This window comes from Staurois parvus, unplaced genomic scaffold (assembly GCF_062004578.1).
Source record: "Staurois parvus isolate SC_StPar_1 unplaced genomic scaffold, SC_StPar_1.0 ptg000205l, whole genome shotgun sequence".
Taxonomy (NCBI): Eukaryota; Metazoa; Chordata; class Amphibia; order Anura; family Ranidae; genus Staurois; species Staurois parvus.
The window spans coordinates 6,476,304-6,493,913 of record NW_028318001.1 but is presented as its reverse complement, the minus strand read 5'-3'; the positions used below and the strand labels follow the sequence as shown (position 1 = coordinate 6,493,913).

Sequence of the window (17,610 nt, the reverse complement as noted above, 5' to 3'; positions counted from 1 at the left end):
TCTATTACCTGTTTTTTCGGTTTAACAGTATTATCGGCTAACACAGCCAATATACTCTTCCCCCCCAAGATGCATTAGCAGGGATGTCTACAACAGTCTGAGACTATTCATATACATCATGATCATCGCCTAGCCCAGACAAAATAAACACAATAAGTGAATGCTTACCCAAAGTCTATAACTACATTTACTTAGGTCATGTGTTTTCAGTGAGAATATTTTAGAAGGAAAGAGTCTCCAAACTATCAGAAATTCAGAAGGCTATTACCAATTGTTATTAAGCAACAACAATACATGCAATTGACACAAGGTATAAGGAAATGAGATCACAATCCAAAACTGAGCAAAAAAAACAAACAAAAAATGGGTATATTCCACTTTGTGTATGAATTCATCATTCTAAGCTAATGACAGTTCTGCAATAGAGAGTCTTAAGGCTTGTGCTAAATTATTAGAGTGATCTGAGAAACCAACTTAAAAAACAAACCAGGAAATAGGTTGCAGAATCATTACGAGTATAAAAACCTCAACCAATAACGGTTCACAAACTGACATACAGAAATTCTGTGGATTTACTACTTAATTTAAATGTTATTTTACAAATGTAATTTAACAAATATTTCAAACTGTAGCTGCATGTCAAGCAACAGAGAATGTTAAACAGTATGGCATACAATTTGTGGATATGTTCTGAATAGTTCAGTCAGTAAAGTTGAATAATACATGTCTAATACGAGGACCCACATGACTGAATATAGATTGGGTTATTTTGGCGGGCATAAGTTTTGGAAACTTTGCAAATCTAACGGATCAACTCTGATAGAAAGAAGTATTATAAGCCATCAACTACATACATTTCCAACATTTAAGGTAAAGTTTGTAGGAGATCAAGAAACAAGCAACTGATTAAAACAAATAAATATATAAATATATGAAAATACATCAACAAATAAATACATAAAAAATACCTTGCAACTCTAACAGGGGGACTCTAAAGTAATTCTAATTGGTATTTTTCTATTTAATGCTCAATCACGGAAAAGTAGTAGAAAAAAGCACTGTAAGTACTGTCAACTAAATACATTTCCCACATTTAATGTATCCTAAGTAAAGTTTATAAGAGATCAAGCAACAAGCACCTAATTAAAATAAATACATAGTAATATTATTCATAGTTAAAAATAATAAAAAAATAGGTAAACAAATTAATATCTGCAATAGAATAAAAGTCAAATTCTAAATAATTCAACATCATATAATATATATTATTATTTATCACATATTATGATAGACTATTACCATACAGTAATTCTCTTAAAAAGGAACTCCCGAATAGGTAAATATAAAAATAAACTAAAAAGTAATTGTAATATAAATATTAAAACTGCGCCAATCATTCACTTAGCCATGCAGTTAATGATTTATTACCATAATAATAAAAAAACAAACAAACTATAATACACCAGCATATGAGGAACCTGGAACGGGTCATGTTTTACCTTATAGAACTGGAGGGCATCCTTGCTATTTTCTTCTTCATTTTCATGTTTCTGATTTTTGGCCACATGAAAACTGCCTGCATATCTCCGTGCTCGAAGTGGAGACAGGAACTGCCTCCACATTGGAAATCCACGGCCTGGTAAGCACTAGGCCCCTCTTTGTTAAGAAAAAAAAAAGATGGAATATACGGTAGAACAGTGTAGCCAGAATGTTGAAGATGAGATCAAACATCGACAATCGGTATTGTGGGTAATCTTCTACTAATGCATTGTTGGCAAAAAAGATGCTCACATTTTGCCAGCTCTTTTGTTTCTGTGTTTACAGACATGATGAAGGCATAAAGGATTATCTTCCTGTCTATGTACCAGTGCCTTACTTACTCTGGGAGCATTAGTAAAGTGTTCCGGCTTACAGATTAAAGCTATTACATTGAATGCCTTGGTCTAGTGAGGCTGGCAACAAAGGAAAGTTCAGGTCCAGTAAGAATGAACATAAAAGGCAACACTGACAATGCATACAACAAACTGGCACGATTTACACTCACATCTTCAAAAATTAAACTGATACTGAACAGACAAGGTATACTGAGATTTTAAGCAATGCTGGTTAGCTATGGTGTGATTCTGTTTAGACAGATGGTCCATTCTACAATGTAATCCTTTCTGCCTCAATGAAAATACCATTTTAGCTGAATTAGTACAGGGGTTAGCCTGCAAACTTCTAATTAACATGAGGCAAGAATGGCTCTGAATGCTATCTCATCTGTGAGTTAGATTTGGAATGACAGCTCACACTATGCTGTTGATCACAATTTTATTCTTTGTCTTACATGTGGTGTTTTGTCTGTAAAACATTCTTTTAGAATACTAAACTGCACACTGCATTTTACAAATGGATATTTTGACAGCTTTCAATAAAGCAAAGGGACTGGCAGTTTTTTTTTACTGTTTATTATGGAATAGTCGTAAAAAAAACACAGGATGTAATTTGATACTCAAAATGAACATTAATATATTCAAGTTAAATTGAAAAAAAAAATATATACACTAAATTGCCAAAAGTATTGGGACGCCTGCCTTTACACGCACATGAACTTTAATGGCATCCTAGTCTTAGTCTGCAGGGTTCAATATTGAGTTGGCCCACCCTTTGCAGCTATAACAGCTTCAACTTTTCTGGGAAGGCTGTCCACAAGGTTTAGGAGTGTGTATATGGGAGTGTATATTCTTCCAGAAGTGCATTTGTGAGGTCAGGCACTGATGTTGGACGAGAAGGCCTGACTCGCAGATCCTGTTTCGTGCACTGGTACACAGTCATGTAGGAATAGGAAGGGGCCATTTCCAAACTGTTCCCACAACGTTGGGAACATGAAATTCTCCAAAATGTCTTGGTATGCTGACACCTTAAAAGTTCCCTTCATTGGAACTAAGGGGCCAAGCGCAACCCCTAAAAAACAACCTCACACCATAATCCCCCCTTCACCAAACTTTACACTTAGCACAGTGTTGTTAGGCAAGTACCATTCTCCTGGCAAACGCCAAACCCAGACACATCCATCGGATTGCCAGACAGAGAAGTGTGATTCATCACTCCAGAGAACACGTCTCCACTGCTCTAGAGTCCAGTGGCGGCGTGCTTTACACCACTGCATCCAACACATTGCACATGGTGATGTAAGACTTGGACGCCGGTGCTCGGCCATGGAAACCCATTCCATGAAGCTCTCTACACACTGTTGTTGTGCTAATCTGAAGGCCACATGAACTTTGTAGGTCTGTAGCTATTGACTCTGCAGACAGCTGGCGACTTCTGCACACTGTGTGCTTCATCATGCGCTGACCCTGCTCTGTCATTTTATGTGGCCTACCACTTCGTGGCTGATTTGCTATTGTTCCCAGTTGCTTCCACTTTGTTATAATATCACTAACAGTTGACCATGGAGTATTTAGTAGCAAGGAAATTTCATGCATGGACTTGCACAGGTGGCAACCTACCACGGTACAACACTTTAATTTACTGAGCTCCTGAGAGAGACCCATTCTTTCACAAATGTTTGTAGAAGCAGTCTGCATGCTTAGGTGCTTGTTTTTATACACCTGTGGCAATGGAGGTGATTGGAACACCTGAATCCAATGATTTGGAGGGGTGTCCCAATATAGTGTGTGTGTGTGTGTATGTATATATATATATATATATATATATATATTATTAACATAACACTATTCATAATGATCACTCTGAAATTGGCTCTGTACTGCAGTCACCAAATATACTTAAAATATAACTAAAGGCAAAACTTTTTAGTTTTCAATAGAGTGGAGAGGAATTAGAACACCTGTCAGGTTTTATTGCTGTCCGTGCACCCATTAGGGAGGTTCACCCTCTCTATTTGTCCTGCTTACCGTTATCACCAAAAGTGAAAGTGAAAGAAAATCCCAAATTTCCACTGGTGACATTAGTTCTAGTGAAGAAAAATGCAGCGCTGCTCCAGATGAGTCCAAACCCCACACTCCCCCGGTTTGTATGTGCCTGCCCAGTTTGCACACTTGTGCAGTGGTAAAAAAAGAAATGCAAATGGCCGTACTGAAACACCACAGTACACTTTATTCCCTCCCTTTATTCCCCCAATGGGGTTCTGTATGTTGTTTTTATGCTGTTTCATTCAAGATGAATAAAGTGGACTCTGGTGTTTCAGTGTGGCCATCTGGATTTCTTCCTTTACCACTAGTACTGGTGAATCTGGTGACTACATTTTTTTTGCTGTAGCCTGCCCCCTGTCTCCATTCTCACCTAGCTGAAAATCATGTGTTTCTGCATCAGCAGCCGCCTGGGATATCCCCATAACATATTCCAGGTGGCTGCAGGAGCAGGGACGCACATTAGATGGGGGACAGAGCTGGTGGCACACCGTTGGGAGCCAGCTGCAAAAGCCTGGAAGATACAGCTGCCTCCCATTGATGTAGGAAATGAAGATGGCTGCAAAGGACCCAGTGTGTGTCAACAGAGCAGCAGATCGCAGCAGGACACCGTTGGAATCGCTGGTCATGCAATTATGTTTTGTGTAGATAACCTGAAAAAATGGTGTAGCCAGGTGCTTGGTTAAGAATGGGGAGAGAAACACTGGCTGCAGCTGCTCTCTATAGCTGCTGCCCTGTGATGCTGAACTGGTTAACAGCTATATCAGCATGAGAAGGATGCTGCTGAGCAGGAAGAGTTCAAAAGACTGAGTCAGGCAGCACTGTACTGTGGGAACTGTAGTCCACAGGAGAGAGACTTTACTATAACCAAGAGCTTTTGAAAAGCATTTCCCAGAAGGAAGTTGCCAGGAGGGGGGGGGGGGGGGGAAGCTTCATTTTTTCAAGCTGTACAGGACACGGCTTCCTCTTGCCATGAGGGAGCCCGGAGAGTGCACATCAATGTCCAGTGCGTACCATCACTGCTGCATAATAGCAGCCTGAATGCTGAGTCCAGGTGTGTGACAGCCAGAGTCACCTGGGTGCAAGCAGAGAGTGGACTAATCACTATGTGGGATTGGGTGGAAAGCTGCAATATTGCTGGCAGTGGCAGGTTGCTTTAGTGGGTATTTACTATATGCTGTTAGACAGACTGACCCCTTTAGGAACTGACTGTACAGTCATCTAGTAGCCTCATTGCTGCCTGCAGGCTTTACTGGAACTATTCTCACATGCATCAACAGTACAACTGGGCTGCAACACTAGCTGGCAGAGGCGTTAGGACTAAAGACTGTCCCTTTAAAGCTGCTACACAGAGAACCCAAATTATCAAGCTGCTCCTTGGGGGTAGAGCTACAAAGGTAGTCAGAAATAGGAAAAACTGCATGACATCATTTGATTTCTTCTTAGAAGAACAATGTTTGTCATATGGTTTTCTGGTTATTTTTAAGATCCTATTTGCAATTTTACTAGAAGACTGCTTAAAGGAAATCAACCAATCAAGCTAAATGCTTATCTGAAAAACAACGACTGGAAAGAATTATTGTTTGACTCATAGGGTTATAGCCATTAAATGCTCAAGCCTTCACCCACAATGAATGAGGAAATTACCTATTCTTTATATGTATGTTAAGATGGGTCCATGCTAACTGCTCTGCACAGGTACATGAATGGCAGCTCCACTACTCACCTATATTTCTGAAGCCAAAACTTTTCTCTTTAGTTTTGGAAAGAGTGGGGAAAGTAAAACCCTGTCACATTTTTATTTTGCCATTGTGTTCCACTGGGGAGATTTCACTTCTTGTCCTATAGAAAGAACAAGACGTTAGCAGAAATCCATCCAAATGGAGGAAATATTCTTTTAGACAGTCATTGCAACAGGTGTTCTACTACTATTCTGGTAACAACTAAAACAACTTTTAGTATTTTCCCTTACTTTCAGTCTCTGTGATAACAAGGACAATCTCCAAAACAAAAAAACTTTTGGGTGTAGATACACTTATATTTTAAAGATGTTCTCCCTGAAAACAAAGTTGTTCAATTATGGAGGGGCTTTTTTGTAATACAGCCTTCAGCACATAAAATGTGTACCAAGAGCTAGGAGCTACATGAGATCAAGTGCCAGTTCATTCAACAGCTGATGTGGAATGTGTGTTATTTTCTAATAATGTTCCTACAAATGTTGCTAACCTATGTTGCTAATGACCACATTTACCAAAACAGCAATTTGGAATCAATGTTTTGTGCCGTCGGTGATAAATCACTTTAGTTGGCTCAAGTATCTCTTACAAAAGCAGTAAATGGTATTTTGCCTTGTAAATAGAATATATTTTTTCTAATATCCATTAGGGTTTACAGATATGTTGTTGCAGGTGTTTGCACCAACCTATCTCAAAGAGGCTGGTGAGCCCGAACAGTCCTCCTTTCCTTCAGGTCTTGGCAAGGTTCCTTAGGGCTGCATCAGGCTGTAAAAATATTTTTCCTTCAGAGCTTCCTTCACACTTTCAGTGGCGACCTGCATTTTTCTGCATTGGTTAAATGCAGATCACCGCTAGGGTACATAGAAAACAAGAAATAGAGATAAAGTGAGCGCTAGATGGAAAAGCTGCTATGCGCCAATAAGTACCAAAAGACTCAAAAAGACATATAAAAAAGAAGAGGGGGCGCAGCGCTAAAGTACAGTATAATTATAAACCATATATATGTAAAGTGATAACAAAGTGCCAAAAACTGTGCAAACAAGCAATAATAGTCCTTTAGACAATAAATGGTGACTGAAAAACGTGCGTCTTCCGGTGATCAGAGTAATTGAATCATGCACTCACCAGATGCATAATTCAAATATGCATATAGATGGTATCCCGATATCCAAACGAAGTTGTCTCATAGATGGATAGGGTCATCATCCAAGTACAGCAGTCCGTCCAAGGTATCTTCTAATGGATCGTGTGTTACCACACTAAAACACCCCTCAGCTGTCCCCTAGGAGACTCTGCAAGTAATGGACTCAGCAGGGTCCTGCTTCACCTTGTTACCTGTATAGGTTCTTCTACCACACACATGACCTCTGCAATCTACTCAGCTGAGGTGTTGAAAAAAAGGTGTTCCCATTGGAGAAACTTTACCTCACCTCTTGCTGTTTTGACAATTCAACATTTTTGACTTTCCTTTCACTTTTTGTCTAGGTGATAATTGGTCATCAGGACAAAAACATGGAGTGAATCCTGGCAGAGTTAACCCTTTTTCATGCTATAAAAAAAAATCATATAATTCATTTTAGTTGTATTCTTTTCAAAACACATATTCACCCACCCAGCGAACCCAGCATTGTACCACTGCGATTCACTGTTCAGATGACATAGCCTTTGCCCCGGACCACCATCTTGGTCCTCACTGATGGAAGCTGGCTGTCTCTTCTGAGTTCAGGCAACCATTCCCCGATGACTCATGCCAGACCCACAATCTGGACACTATGTGACCCTGATCCTTCAGCTTCCTAGATGATGTGACATGGGTATCCCAGGGGGCTGCAGGACCAAGGATATGTAATTCTTGCCTAGCTGAGTATGGCAGCAAGGGGCAGGGTCAGAGGACAATTGGGAAAGAAATGTAAAGGAACAAAGATAAAAAAAATAATTCTGGGGAGGGAGGTTGAAAAGGAACAAATTCCCTTTTGGGAGTGAAAGTTTGCTTTAAATAATACCACAAGCACTATTCAAGGTGTGATAACACACAGCATCTGAAAACCAATTATCTTTCATTCTTTCTTCTTACTTATTTAGATGGATTGAGAATTGATTTGTTACTGTGCACTACAACACATTGCACTTTACGTACTGCTTTCTACTGCCCTGTTAAGTTTTTGTGTAGATAATTTTGAGTGTGCACCTCATCCCATGAATAATAACTTGGATATTACATTATTGTAAGTTTTTATAGCATTGATAGTTCTTGACATATCTGATGATTCCTCTTTTGCCTAAAGTTCTTGGCATGCTGGATCACTAATTGCTTGACAGCATATTAATATAACCTACTGTATAAGCAGTCATGTCCATTGAGTGGATCTGGAAGGTTTTGGACTTTTGACCATGGATAAGGTATGATTTTACTTTTGGCCAGTAACAAAATAGAAGCAGTGGGTCAATGTATGTAGAGCACTGCCCTACACATATTCTTCGTAGGCTGTGATAGATAAGAGTGAATAACTAATGGTGGTAAAGCAAGTACAAAAAAAGCCAGCACTCCAAAAGTTATCATGTACCTGGTCAGAGGCCCATTTGATGAGAGGGCTTCCCTTGCAGTTGAGCGCCAATCACCTCTGAAGGTGAGAACAAGAACTGCTAGACTCAAGCAAGCAAGATTGCTGTTTAGGTAGATATGCTGAAAGTTGCTTGCAACAAAGTCCAACAGGTAGCTGTAAGCTGGTCTGTCAGGACTGATGGCAGGAACTCTGTTGCTCCTGGAGATGTAGCAGGACCAAAGCAGTGACCTCAAGTGAAGTGGTACCTGAGGAAGAAGCGAGGTCAGGCTGGCAGGACCGGAATGAGGAAGCATAGCCAGGATGGTAGCTGAAGTCATACACAGGAAGGCAAGCCAGGGAGTAGGCAGTAGTGCTGTCAAGAACAGAGCCGAGGTCATACATGGGGATCCAGATGAGTAGGTAGAAGAGTAGTCAAAAGAGTAAGCTAAAGTCATATGTGGTTGAACAAAAGAAGCAGAGTCGTTAGATTAAGCCGTGGTCAAACCAGGAGTCAGGCAGAAGGAAGCCAGGTTGGTAACAGGTGGTCCAAAGATTACAGGATGCACAGGAGCAAGGAACACTGGTAGCTGAAGATCATCCAGCAAACTCTGATCACATCCACTGTCCTTATATAGGGCATTATAGGGCATTATATAGGTGCCAGTTCTGGCAGCAGATGTGCATGAACATGCTGTGCATTCCTGCACAAACGATCAAGGCCATATACAGCATTGGCAACTATGCCAGGTCTTTTCCTTAGCACATGCACATTTTTGTTCTGCCATTTTCTTTTCAGCACATGCTCACGTTTGTTCCAAATAGCTTCCTGACAAAATTGTTTAATTAACACAAAAAGAGCATAATGTAAATCTAGATAACTGACATTTAGAAGAAATGCAGGTCCTCTTTCTTAAGGTTACATGCACAGCAAGTAATAAGCACATCCCGTAAATGCCAAAAAAGTGCAACCCCATACCAATCAGATGAGTGAAATCACAAAATATTACATCTTTTGGTAATCTGGGTGTGGATTTGTGTGTTTCTACTCACCTGATGGGTTAGGGTTTCACTTGTTTGATAGTTAAGAGTTGTGTTCTCAATACATACTTTCAAGGTTATCTTGAGAAAGAAATCTGTCCACTGTCTACATGTACAGTCACCCCTTTTTTGAGTTAAAGACACAAAGTTGCATTGTGGAACGCTAGCCTTTTTGTTCTGTCAAACCAGTGGGAACACACATTGTTTTTCTCACTGAGGGGGAACACAAAGCTTTTTTCACAAATATAAATGCAAGGTCAGAAAATGAGCTATCAGGGGAGTGGGGTTTAGCAGCTAACCAAAGACTAGTCAGAGAACATAAATGAATACAGTGACAATAGAGACAGATACAAAGTGAGGAGCATTAAATTTTGTGCTAATGTGAATGATATTCCATAAGTGTCTCCCAATTTGGCAGCGAGGAAGTGATATTAGTAAATATAAAGTGACAGTGGTGAACAGTCCAATATAAAATATGATGCTTCAGGAAAAAATGGAAAAAACAGAAAAAGCTGTCCAAATATTCTCCGTGATGAATAAGTGAAAGTGACTCCATGCTAGGAAATGCTGTATGAATGCACTCACCAGAAGCGCATATTATATGCGCATAATAATATATCCAGCTCTTCCACAGGTGGGGAAAACTTCCATCTGTAGGATCATGGTACGGAGACAGGAAAAATACCCCACTGGCTTCTCACAGCATTACAGGGAAGACTTCAAACACCACCAGTGGCCTCTAGATACATTACAGGGATGGCTCAGGGTCCCTCTCCACCATGGACAAAGCCAGCAGAAACTATATATTCCATTGCCTTGCTTGTGTGTTTCTTCTTGTATTTCCCTTCTTTGTCTCTGTGGTCTACCCTCTTCAGGAACAAGGTCCCCTGAAGTCCCATTTTACCATCACAAGGCTTAGCTAGTACAATGTAGGTACTCTGAGGAGGTTATTTACTAATGCTGCATGGTACAAAATCTGGTGCAGGAGCTCAGGCACTCCATTCCTACGAGGGATGCAGTGAGAAAGCTCTGCATGCAGTACCTTCTTATTGCCTGGGCTGGCTTACAGTAACCAGCAGGCTGAAGTTTAAGGACCGCTTCTCTATTGTGGTCAGGGTTCATAACATCTGGACTCTACTATGCCATAAGCACTTACTGGAAACAAGATTTTCCATTGAAGACAGAAAGTTGCAATTGGTCTTGATACTATAGAATATTTCCCCCTATAACCATTTATTGTGAAAACATATCTTAAAGCGGTATTAAATCCAAAAACAAAAATGTAATATATTTACACTTACTAGTCATTATATGTAGTTGGTGCATTAGGTTTCTTTTCAGGCATTTTTGCCCTCTGTTTTACCCTGGTGATCTGGCCAGTAACACACCTTCTATATTACAGACACTACTTTAGATGAAGGAGCACAGGGGGCACATTTGAACAGTAGCATTGTCAGTCTGGGGGAAGAGGAGTGTTAGAAGTACTAGCAGATGTAAATACAGTAACAACTTGAAGCTGAACTCCAACTAATATTTTATAATCAGTTACAGCAAACAGTTTTTTTTCCTTTTGAGGTTAATGGTTTGTCTCATCCCTGTAACTGCAAGGGAGCTCTTCTATTGAAAAATATCACACTTGCTAGCTGGATCATCAGATGAAAATAGAAGAAAGAAAGGATAAAAGAGGAAATGAATATAGCTATCACATCTAAGAATTGTGAAGCTACAATATATTAAATGTTTACTTTGGGGTTTAATACCACTTTAATGTGTCAAATGTACATTACAGGAATGCTGCCATATAAACATAAAGTCTGGCACCTATACCTAATCTCTGTGTTGCCAGAAGTTGGGGAATGCAGTGACATGATAGATGCCAAGGATGAAATTAAGCACCTTGATTTGATTAGCTGCTCGGTTTAACAGTTATTGCTGATGGGCTCTCTCTAAAGCCTGACCTTTAAGGACGTTTAATCTTGAAAAGCACTTTTCTAAGTAGCAGTTCATGCCCTTATATTGACTAGACTCTGAGAACTGCGATAAAATGCATGAATAAACAGGTAAAGACAATCATTTATTAATTTTTAATAATTTCTAGACAAGTTCAAGTTTCCACTGTCCTTGGTTCACCTTCAGATATTTATACTTTCTATTTTCCTCTGAAATGTGCAGTTTTTTCCATATTATGGTTTTTATGCTATTGTCAGAAGTGTTTACATTGTTGATAGCATTGGGAAGTGTTAGAACCATTCTCAGGTTTTATTGAAACCTGTGTCCTCATTGGGAAAATGTATTCTTGTGTGGTCACTAGGACAGGAAATTAACAGAACCTCTCCACCAGGGACACACACAGCAAAAGAGACACTATATTTTTCTTATCGTTGTCTGTGTCTCTGTTGAGAAGACTTCAACTAACATTACTTCTATATGGTGAACTTCTTAACCGTTAGGTCTCAACTGACCACTAAGCATGAGATGTTATTTACTCCCACTGACATTAGGGAATTATCTACTCTGACTGGCCACACTCCAGCCTCCCTAAAGTCTGAAGAACAGTAAACTGGCCCTTTGTTTAGAATGTTTGGAGACCCCTGCTGTAAAGTTTATACTTGAATATATGCTGTTGTTCATTCAATTCATGAAATATATCCTCCGCTTCATCAGGACAAAGTCCCTTTTTAACTCATCATGAATTCATAAAAAACACAATTTGAATGCAATATGGCCTGAATATGGTAAAATCTGAAAAAGAAAATAGAATAGATCAAAATATGTAACCTGCTTATGTTTAGAATATAACAGACCACAGAAACCACTTCTATGGGAATAGACCCTTAATTAGAAACTTGAGCTCTACTGCAGGAAACTGACTTGTAATCACCAACTCAGGTACTCTTAATAAAAAAAAAGAAGAAAATACTAAGAGCACCAAATATTATTTTACCGGAAAACGTTACGTATACATTAAAGAAGGAGAGTGAAACTCCATTTCATTGCGGGCTGCATCAGCATTATGGTTGTCCTCAAAGGGCTGGTTGTATCTGTAAGACTAAATAAATGTATAAAAGAGCCGGTGCAGACCGGCAGGATGCCCACTCACACTCCTGTAGATGCTGATGCAAGTCTGAAAATGAGGGTCACACACTTCTGGTATCATCCACAAGAAACTGTATTGCAGACTGCTCAAACAGAACATGGTTTTCCCATGGTGTTCTATCTGAGCAGTCTCTAACAAAGTTTCTTGTGGATGATATCAGTGGTGTGCATCCTCCTTTTCAGCTGGCATAGTATAACACTCCATACCCCTTACATCAGATGTCAAGAAGCCCCCAACATTAGAAGTCAAGAGTTCCCCACCCTCTCTTACATTACAGTGCACACCCTTACCTTATGTTGCTGCCAAGAAGAAGCTGGAGGTGGAGCTGGGAAGCAAAAAGTGCAAGGCCTGGAGAAGGACCAGAGGAGGGCTGGAGTCTGCTGAATGCTGAGACCAGGGGAGGTGAAGATGTGGGGGTACTTTGATTGCACAGAGAGGTTCAGGATCTGTAGGAGTAGTTTTGTCCTCCTCCTTGCGGCCAACTGCTGAGACAGGGGGGCAGAGAGGAGCCTCTCCACAGCTGCACATAGAAGTGTAGGATCTGGTGGAGGAGTTCTGTCCTCCTCTCTGCTGCCGACTGCTGACACAAGGTGGGGGCAGAAACAAGGGGGGCTTGCAAGGGCCACATAAAATAGCCTGGTGGGCCGAGTTTGGAATGCAGGCCTTGTGTTTGACAGTTAGAATAGTTTCCGTTTGTAGTTAGAATAACCTGAAAATAGGGGTGGTAGCAGATTTAAGCTTTGACTTGACTTCTATTTTAACAGAGAAGGAAGAAGGGACTGAAAAATGTTGCCTAATGATGGCCATGCATGCTTCGATTTTTGTATTCAATCAGTGTGTGATTTGAGCAAAACAATCACATTCTTAAACAATTAAATAATCATAACTTCCCTTCTGGTTGATCTAGGCTAAAGATCAACCAAATTGCACCGATCGGCCAGGGTTGAATATTATTGATAGTTTTGCATCAGTCAACAGCACTGAGATACTTTGTTCATAAATACGACCGGATTTTGATTGATTGGATTATGAGAGTACATGGTGAAAACACAGATTCGATCGATAATCTCCGTTCATAAGCTGCGATTTTAACGTATCTTGTGTATCTTAACTATGAATTGAAATTCACTTCCCCGCTTATGATACATCGATCAAATGGGTTGTCAACTATAGATCGATTATTCTTATCAGTAGTGTTTGATCAGAACATAAATTGTGTATGGACACCATTAAACAATTCCCCTAGGTGCATAAATATAAAAAATGATTCAGCGCTCATATACAAACAGATGATAAATAATAAAGTGACCACACAGTGAAAAGCACACACGTCACAGGTCCTATGTGGACCGTGAATGGTCTAAACAAGGGGGTGACCCCCAATCTACATGGGGATAATAGACTTGTGACCCTCTAGTCCCCAATAAGGGACATAGACTAATAATAGGTAAATCCCTAAACTGGGATCAAATGCTTCAGTGTAAGTGAAAAGCAGCACTGCAAAACAATTAAGACAGTCCAGTGATCTGTGTCGCATTCCTTCTGGTCATGCAAATAAGGAGGAATGTGTGTGAACCAACACACCCTGGATGTGATCCTACTATGGCTGTAATGGCCTCTCACCTCTACCCTGCGACCCTGCAGGGCCACAGAGCTATATAATAACACCACTCGGTCCCCTCAGCAGACAGCACTCCTCATGGACTGGTAGCTTGAAAGGACTCCCCAACAAACAATATCCACCTTTCCAAGATATCCTTATGGACCAGTGAGTAGGATGGATCATAGCTCAAAAACCCATGAAACAAGAGAAGAACACATTCTCCATAGTGTAATCCGCTTTAAAAGCTTAAAGAAGTAAGTCAAAATGCCAACTCACATGCCAACAGCTGATTATAAGGCATTCCCCCATATGCTGGGTGTAAGCATAGGAAAAAGGTGTTCCAAGATGGCGCCACACCGGACGTACGTCCCCACGCTGAGCCGTCGACGCGTTGCGTCACGTGACCTCGTGACTTCATCAGGACTGCGTGATTGGTCTGCTGTACTTCCTTATATAGGCTGGGGCCCGCTCCAATCAGAGGCACTGGGCGGGATCCAAGCGGCCATATTCCTGTAGACCGTCACATCCGACGGTAGTCTGGCAATTTATCATATACACTTAATAGCCAGATCCTTAATAGAGATAATATAAAATAAACGGGGTCGGGTGAGCACTAAATTTGTAGGTAAATAACCCAATGATCCAAGGAATAACTAAAGACAGCCCGGAAAAACTATGGAAAATGACGATAAAAACCATATTTTATTGGAAACGATTAAAAACTCCTAGTTGAAAAACAATGCATGGGTGATAAAATCCATGCTATTCTAATATCCCATGATAGGGAAAAAATACAAATCACAGCAAATTCATGATATATATTCATGATCAACCAAAGGTATATACGGTGTGAACCTTAATAAATAAAATAAAATCTAAAATTCTGAATAAAATATTTTGTAAAAAAAAAAAAAATAAATATATATATATATATATATATATATATATAAAGTGACTGGGAAGAAGCGCCTAAATATTGTAAAGCTGCTATGCACAAATGAGGTACCAATAACCCCTAGAAAACCATAATAAACAAAAAATAAAGTGCAGCGCTAAACATTTATAAATAATGACATATATTCAATCAATTCGATCAATATAGAAAGTCCTCCTCAAATAGATGGAAGAGAATGGGTGCTCAGGTGATCAGGTGACTTGATCCTGGTATCCGTGCATGTAAATGATAAAGCAATGCGCACTCACCAGACCCGCATAAATTATGCGCCTTTGTGTATAGATGTTCCAGATGTCATCCGGTACTTGGGTGGTCCTCTCTCAGCTGTGTATGAGGCTGATGATCCTCTCCACTTAGGGGTCCCCCTGATGTTGGATGTTAGGAGATCTGGTCTGGGTCCCTCCGGTGTATCCAGGAGTAGGTCTTCAAATTAGAGTGCTCCCCTGCCTGCTGCTGCCTCCAATCACAACGTCACGTGACCCCCTATATATATATAAAAATACATATAAAAAATATATATATAAAAAATATATATATGTAAAAAAAGGCCACCTTTTTGATATGCAAAAAACACTTGGGATGTCTGGTGTGAATCGCTCTCTTAAGGTCATTCCACAGCATTTCAATCGGGTTGAGGTCAGGACTCTGACTGGGCCACTCCAGAAGGCGTATTCTGTGCTGTTGCAGCCATTTTTTTGTTGAATTACTTGTATGCTTTGGGTCATTGTCCTGTTGCATCACCCATCCTCTGCGGAGCTTCAGTTGGCGGACAGATGGTCGTACGTTTTCCAGCAAAATGTCTTGATAAACTCTGGAATTCATTTTCCCATCAATGACAACAATCCGTCCAGGCCCTGAGGCAGCAAAGTAGCCCCAAACCATGATGCTCCCTCCACCATGTTTTACAGTGGGGATGAGGTTTTGATGTTGGTGTGCTGTGCCTTTTTTTCTCCACACAGTGTTGTGTGTTCTTCCCAAACAACTCAATCTTGGTTTCATCTGTTTACAGTATATTTTGCCAGTAGTGCTGTGGAACATCCAGGTGCTCTTTTGCAAACTTCAAACGTGCTGCAATATTCTTTTTGGACAGCAATGGCTTCCTCCATTAGAAGTAAAATTACAGAAGTAGGTGAGACAGATAGAAGTTGTTTTCTTGCCGATAAGTCTAAAAAGAATGAATTTGACAACCAATTGGCGATTATTCTAGATTTTACTGTCAATTACAAAAAGATAGAAAATGTTTTTAAGAAACACTGGCCAATTTTAATTACTAACCCCAGACTTTCTAAGATGTTACCACCAGTACCTAAATTTGTATATAGGAAAGCCCCCACGTTGAGATCTATATTAGTGCATAATGTTTTGGATCCACTGACTAATAGAAAAATCAGGTTTTTAGACCAAAAATGGTTTTTCCCTTGTAAAATGTGTTACACATGCAAAGCCACCAAAGGACGTAACCCCAAACGCAGTTCATTTATAGCAACTAGTAACCAAAGGGAATTTCAGATCAAGGATTTCATATCCTGCAGAACTGAGGGGGTAGTCTATGTATTACAGTGTGGTTGTGGTCTCCAATACGTGGGAAGGACGAAAAAACCATTGTGGGTCAGATTAAGGTGACATGTTCAAAATATTCATAAAGGTTTCCCGAAACACAGTGTTTCCAAAAAATTTTTGCAGTACCACCACAAAGATCCCTCAAGTCTGTCCTGGGGAGTGGAGAAGTTCCGTAAACATTGGAGAGGGAGCCACAAAATTAGGACTTTAACCTCCTTGGCGGTTTTCCCGAGTGTAGCTCGGGGTAGAATTTCTATACCAAGAACGGTAACCCCGAGCTACACTCGGGCTTACCATGCAACGTTCTCTGGGGGTCCCTGCAGCACTTACCTTGTCCTTCGCTCCCATGATGTGTCCCCTGCAGCGTCCCCGTCCATCTCCTCCGGCGGATGCCGGCATCTGACTTCCGTGTTCCGGTCCCCGTGACGTCGGAACGTTCGGGCGGCGGAACCGGCGGGAAATTTGAAATTTTTAAAAAATGACATTTTTGCTGTCATTGCTTTTTCACTGCATTTCACATACATTTTGTCCCCACTGCTTTGTCCTGTGCCCTGCCTGCATTTTGACTGTTCTTTCTGCCTGGAAACTTAGAAAAGTCCATGGCGGCCAAAAAGCGTCCCTTTACATCAAAAGCGGTTTTAGAACAGCGATAGTAAATCAGAACCACTTGCAGAATTGAGTGATGATGATTTGTGGGGAAATTCGTCATCAGACACTGAAAACGATTTTGCGACTTTGCTCAGCGATGTGCAAATTTGCCTCTGTATTTCAAATTTCAGTTATTTTGGTTTGATTATATTATTGAATTAAATTTATTATTATGATATTATTATTTTTTATGATTATTTATTAAATTATAATTTATGATTTCGTGTTTCAAGTTTTATCATATCCGGAATGTTTAATAGACTCTTTTTCGGATAGATTTCAGTGAGTTATTCCTAAAAATTACAGCCTACAATTAAAAACTACATATTTCCATGCAAAAAAATGGTACCGCTTTCAGCACAAAATTCCTGACATGATCATACCGCCAGGGAGGTTAAGTCAGGCAGAGTCTAAATGGATTTTTATTATGTACGCGCATACACCAAAAGGATTAAACATTGACTTTGATCTTAACTGTTTTATCAGGGATTTTTAGGGGATTTTGCATGCATT

General features: G+C 40.1%; 1 protein-coding gene across 1 annotated transcript in view; it reads right to left on the bottom strand.

The window, feature by feature from the left end:
- Positions 1 to 1,862, bottom strand: part of RGS20 (regulator of G protein signaling 20) — a 217,516-nt gene extending 215,654 nt beyond the window's left edge. Inside the window, exon 1 of the mRNA XM_089678436.1 lies at positions 1,500 to 1,862. Coding sequence (XP_089534562.1) covers positions 1,500 to 1,622 — 123 coding nt within the window. The 5' untranslated portion in view covers positions 1,623 to 1,862. The remainder of the gene's footprint in view (positions 1 to 1,499) is intronic.
- Positions 1,863 to 17,610: the final 15,748 nt, after the last annotated feature.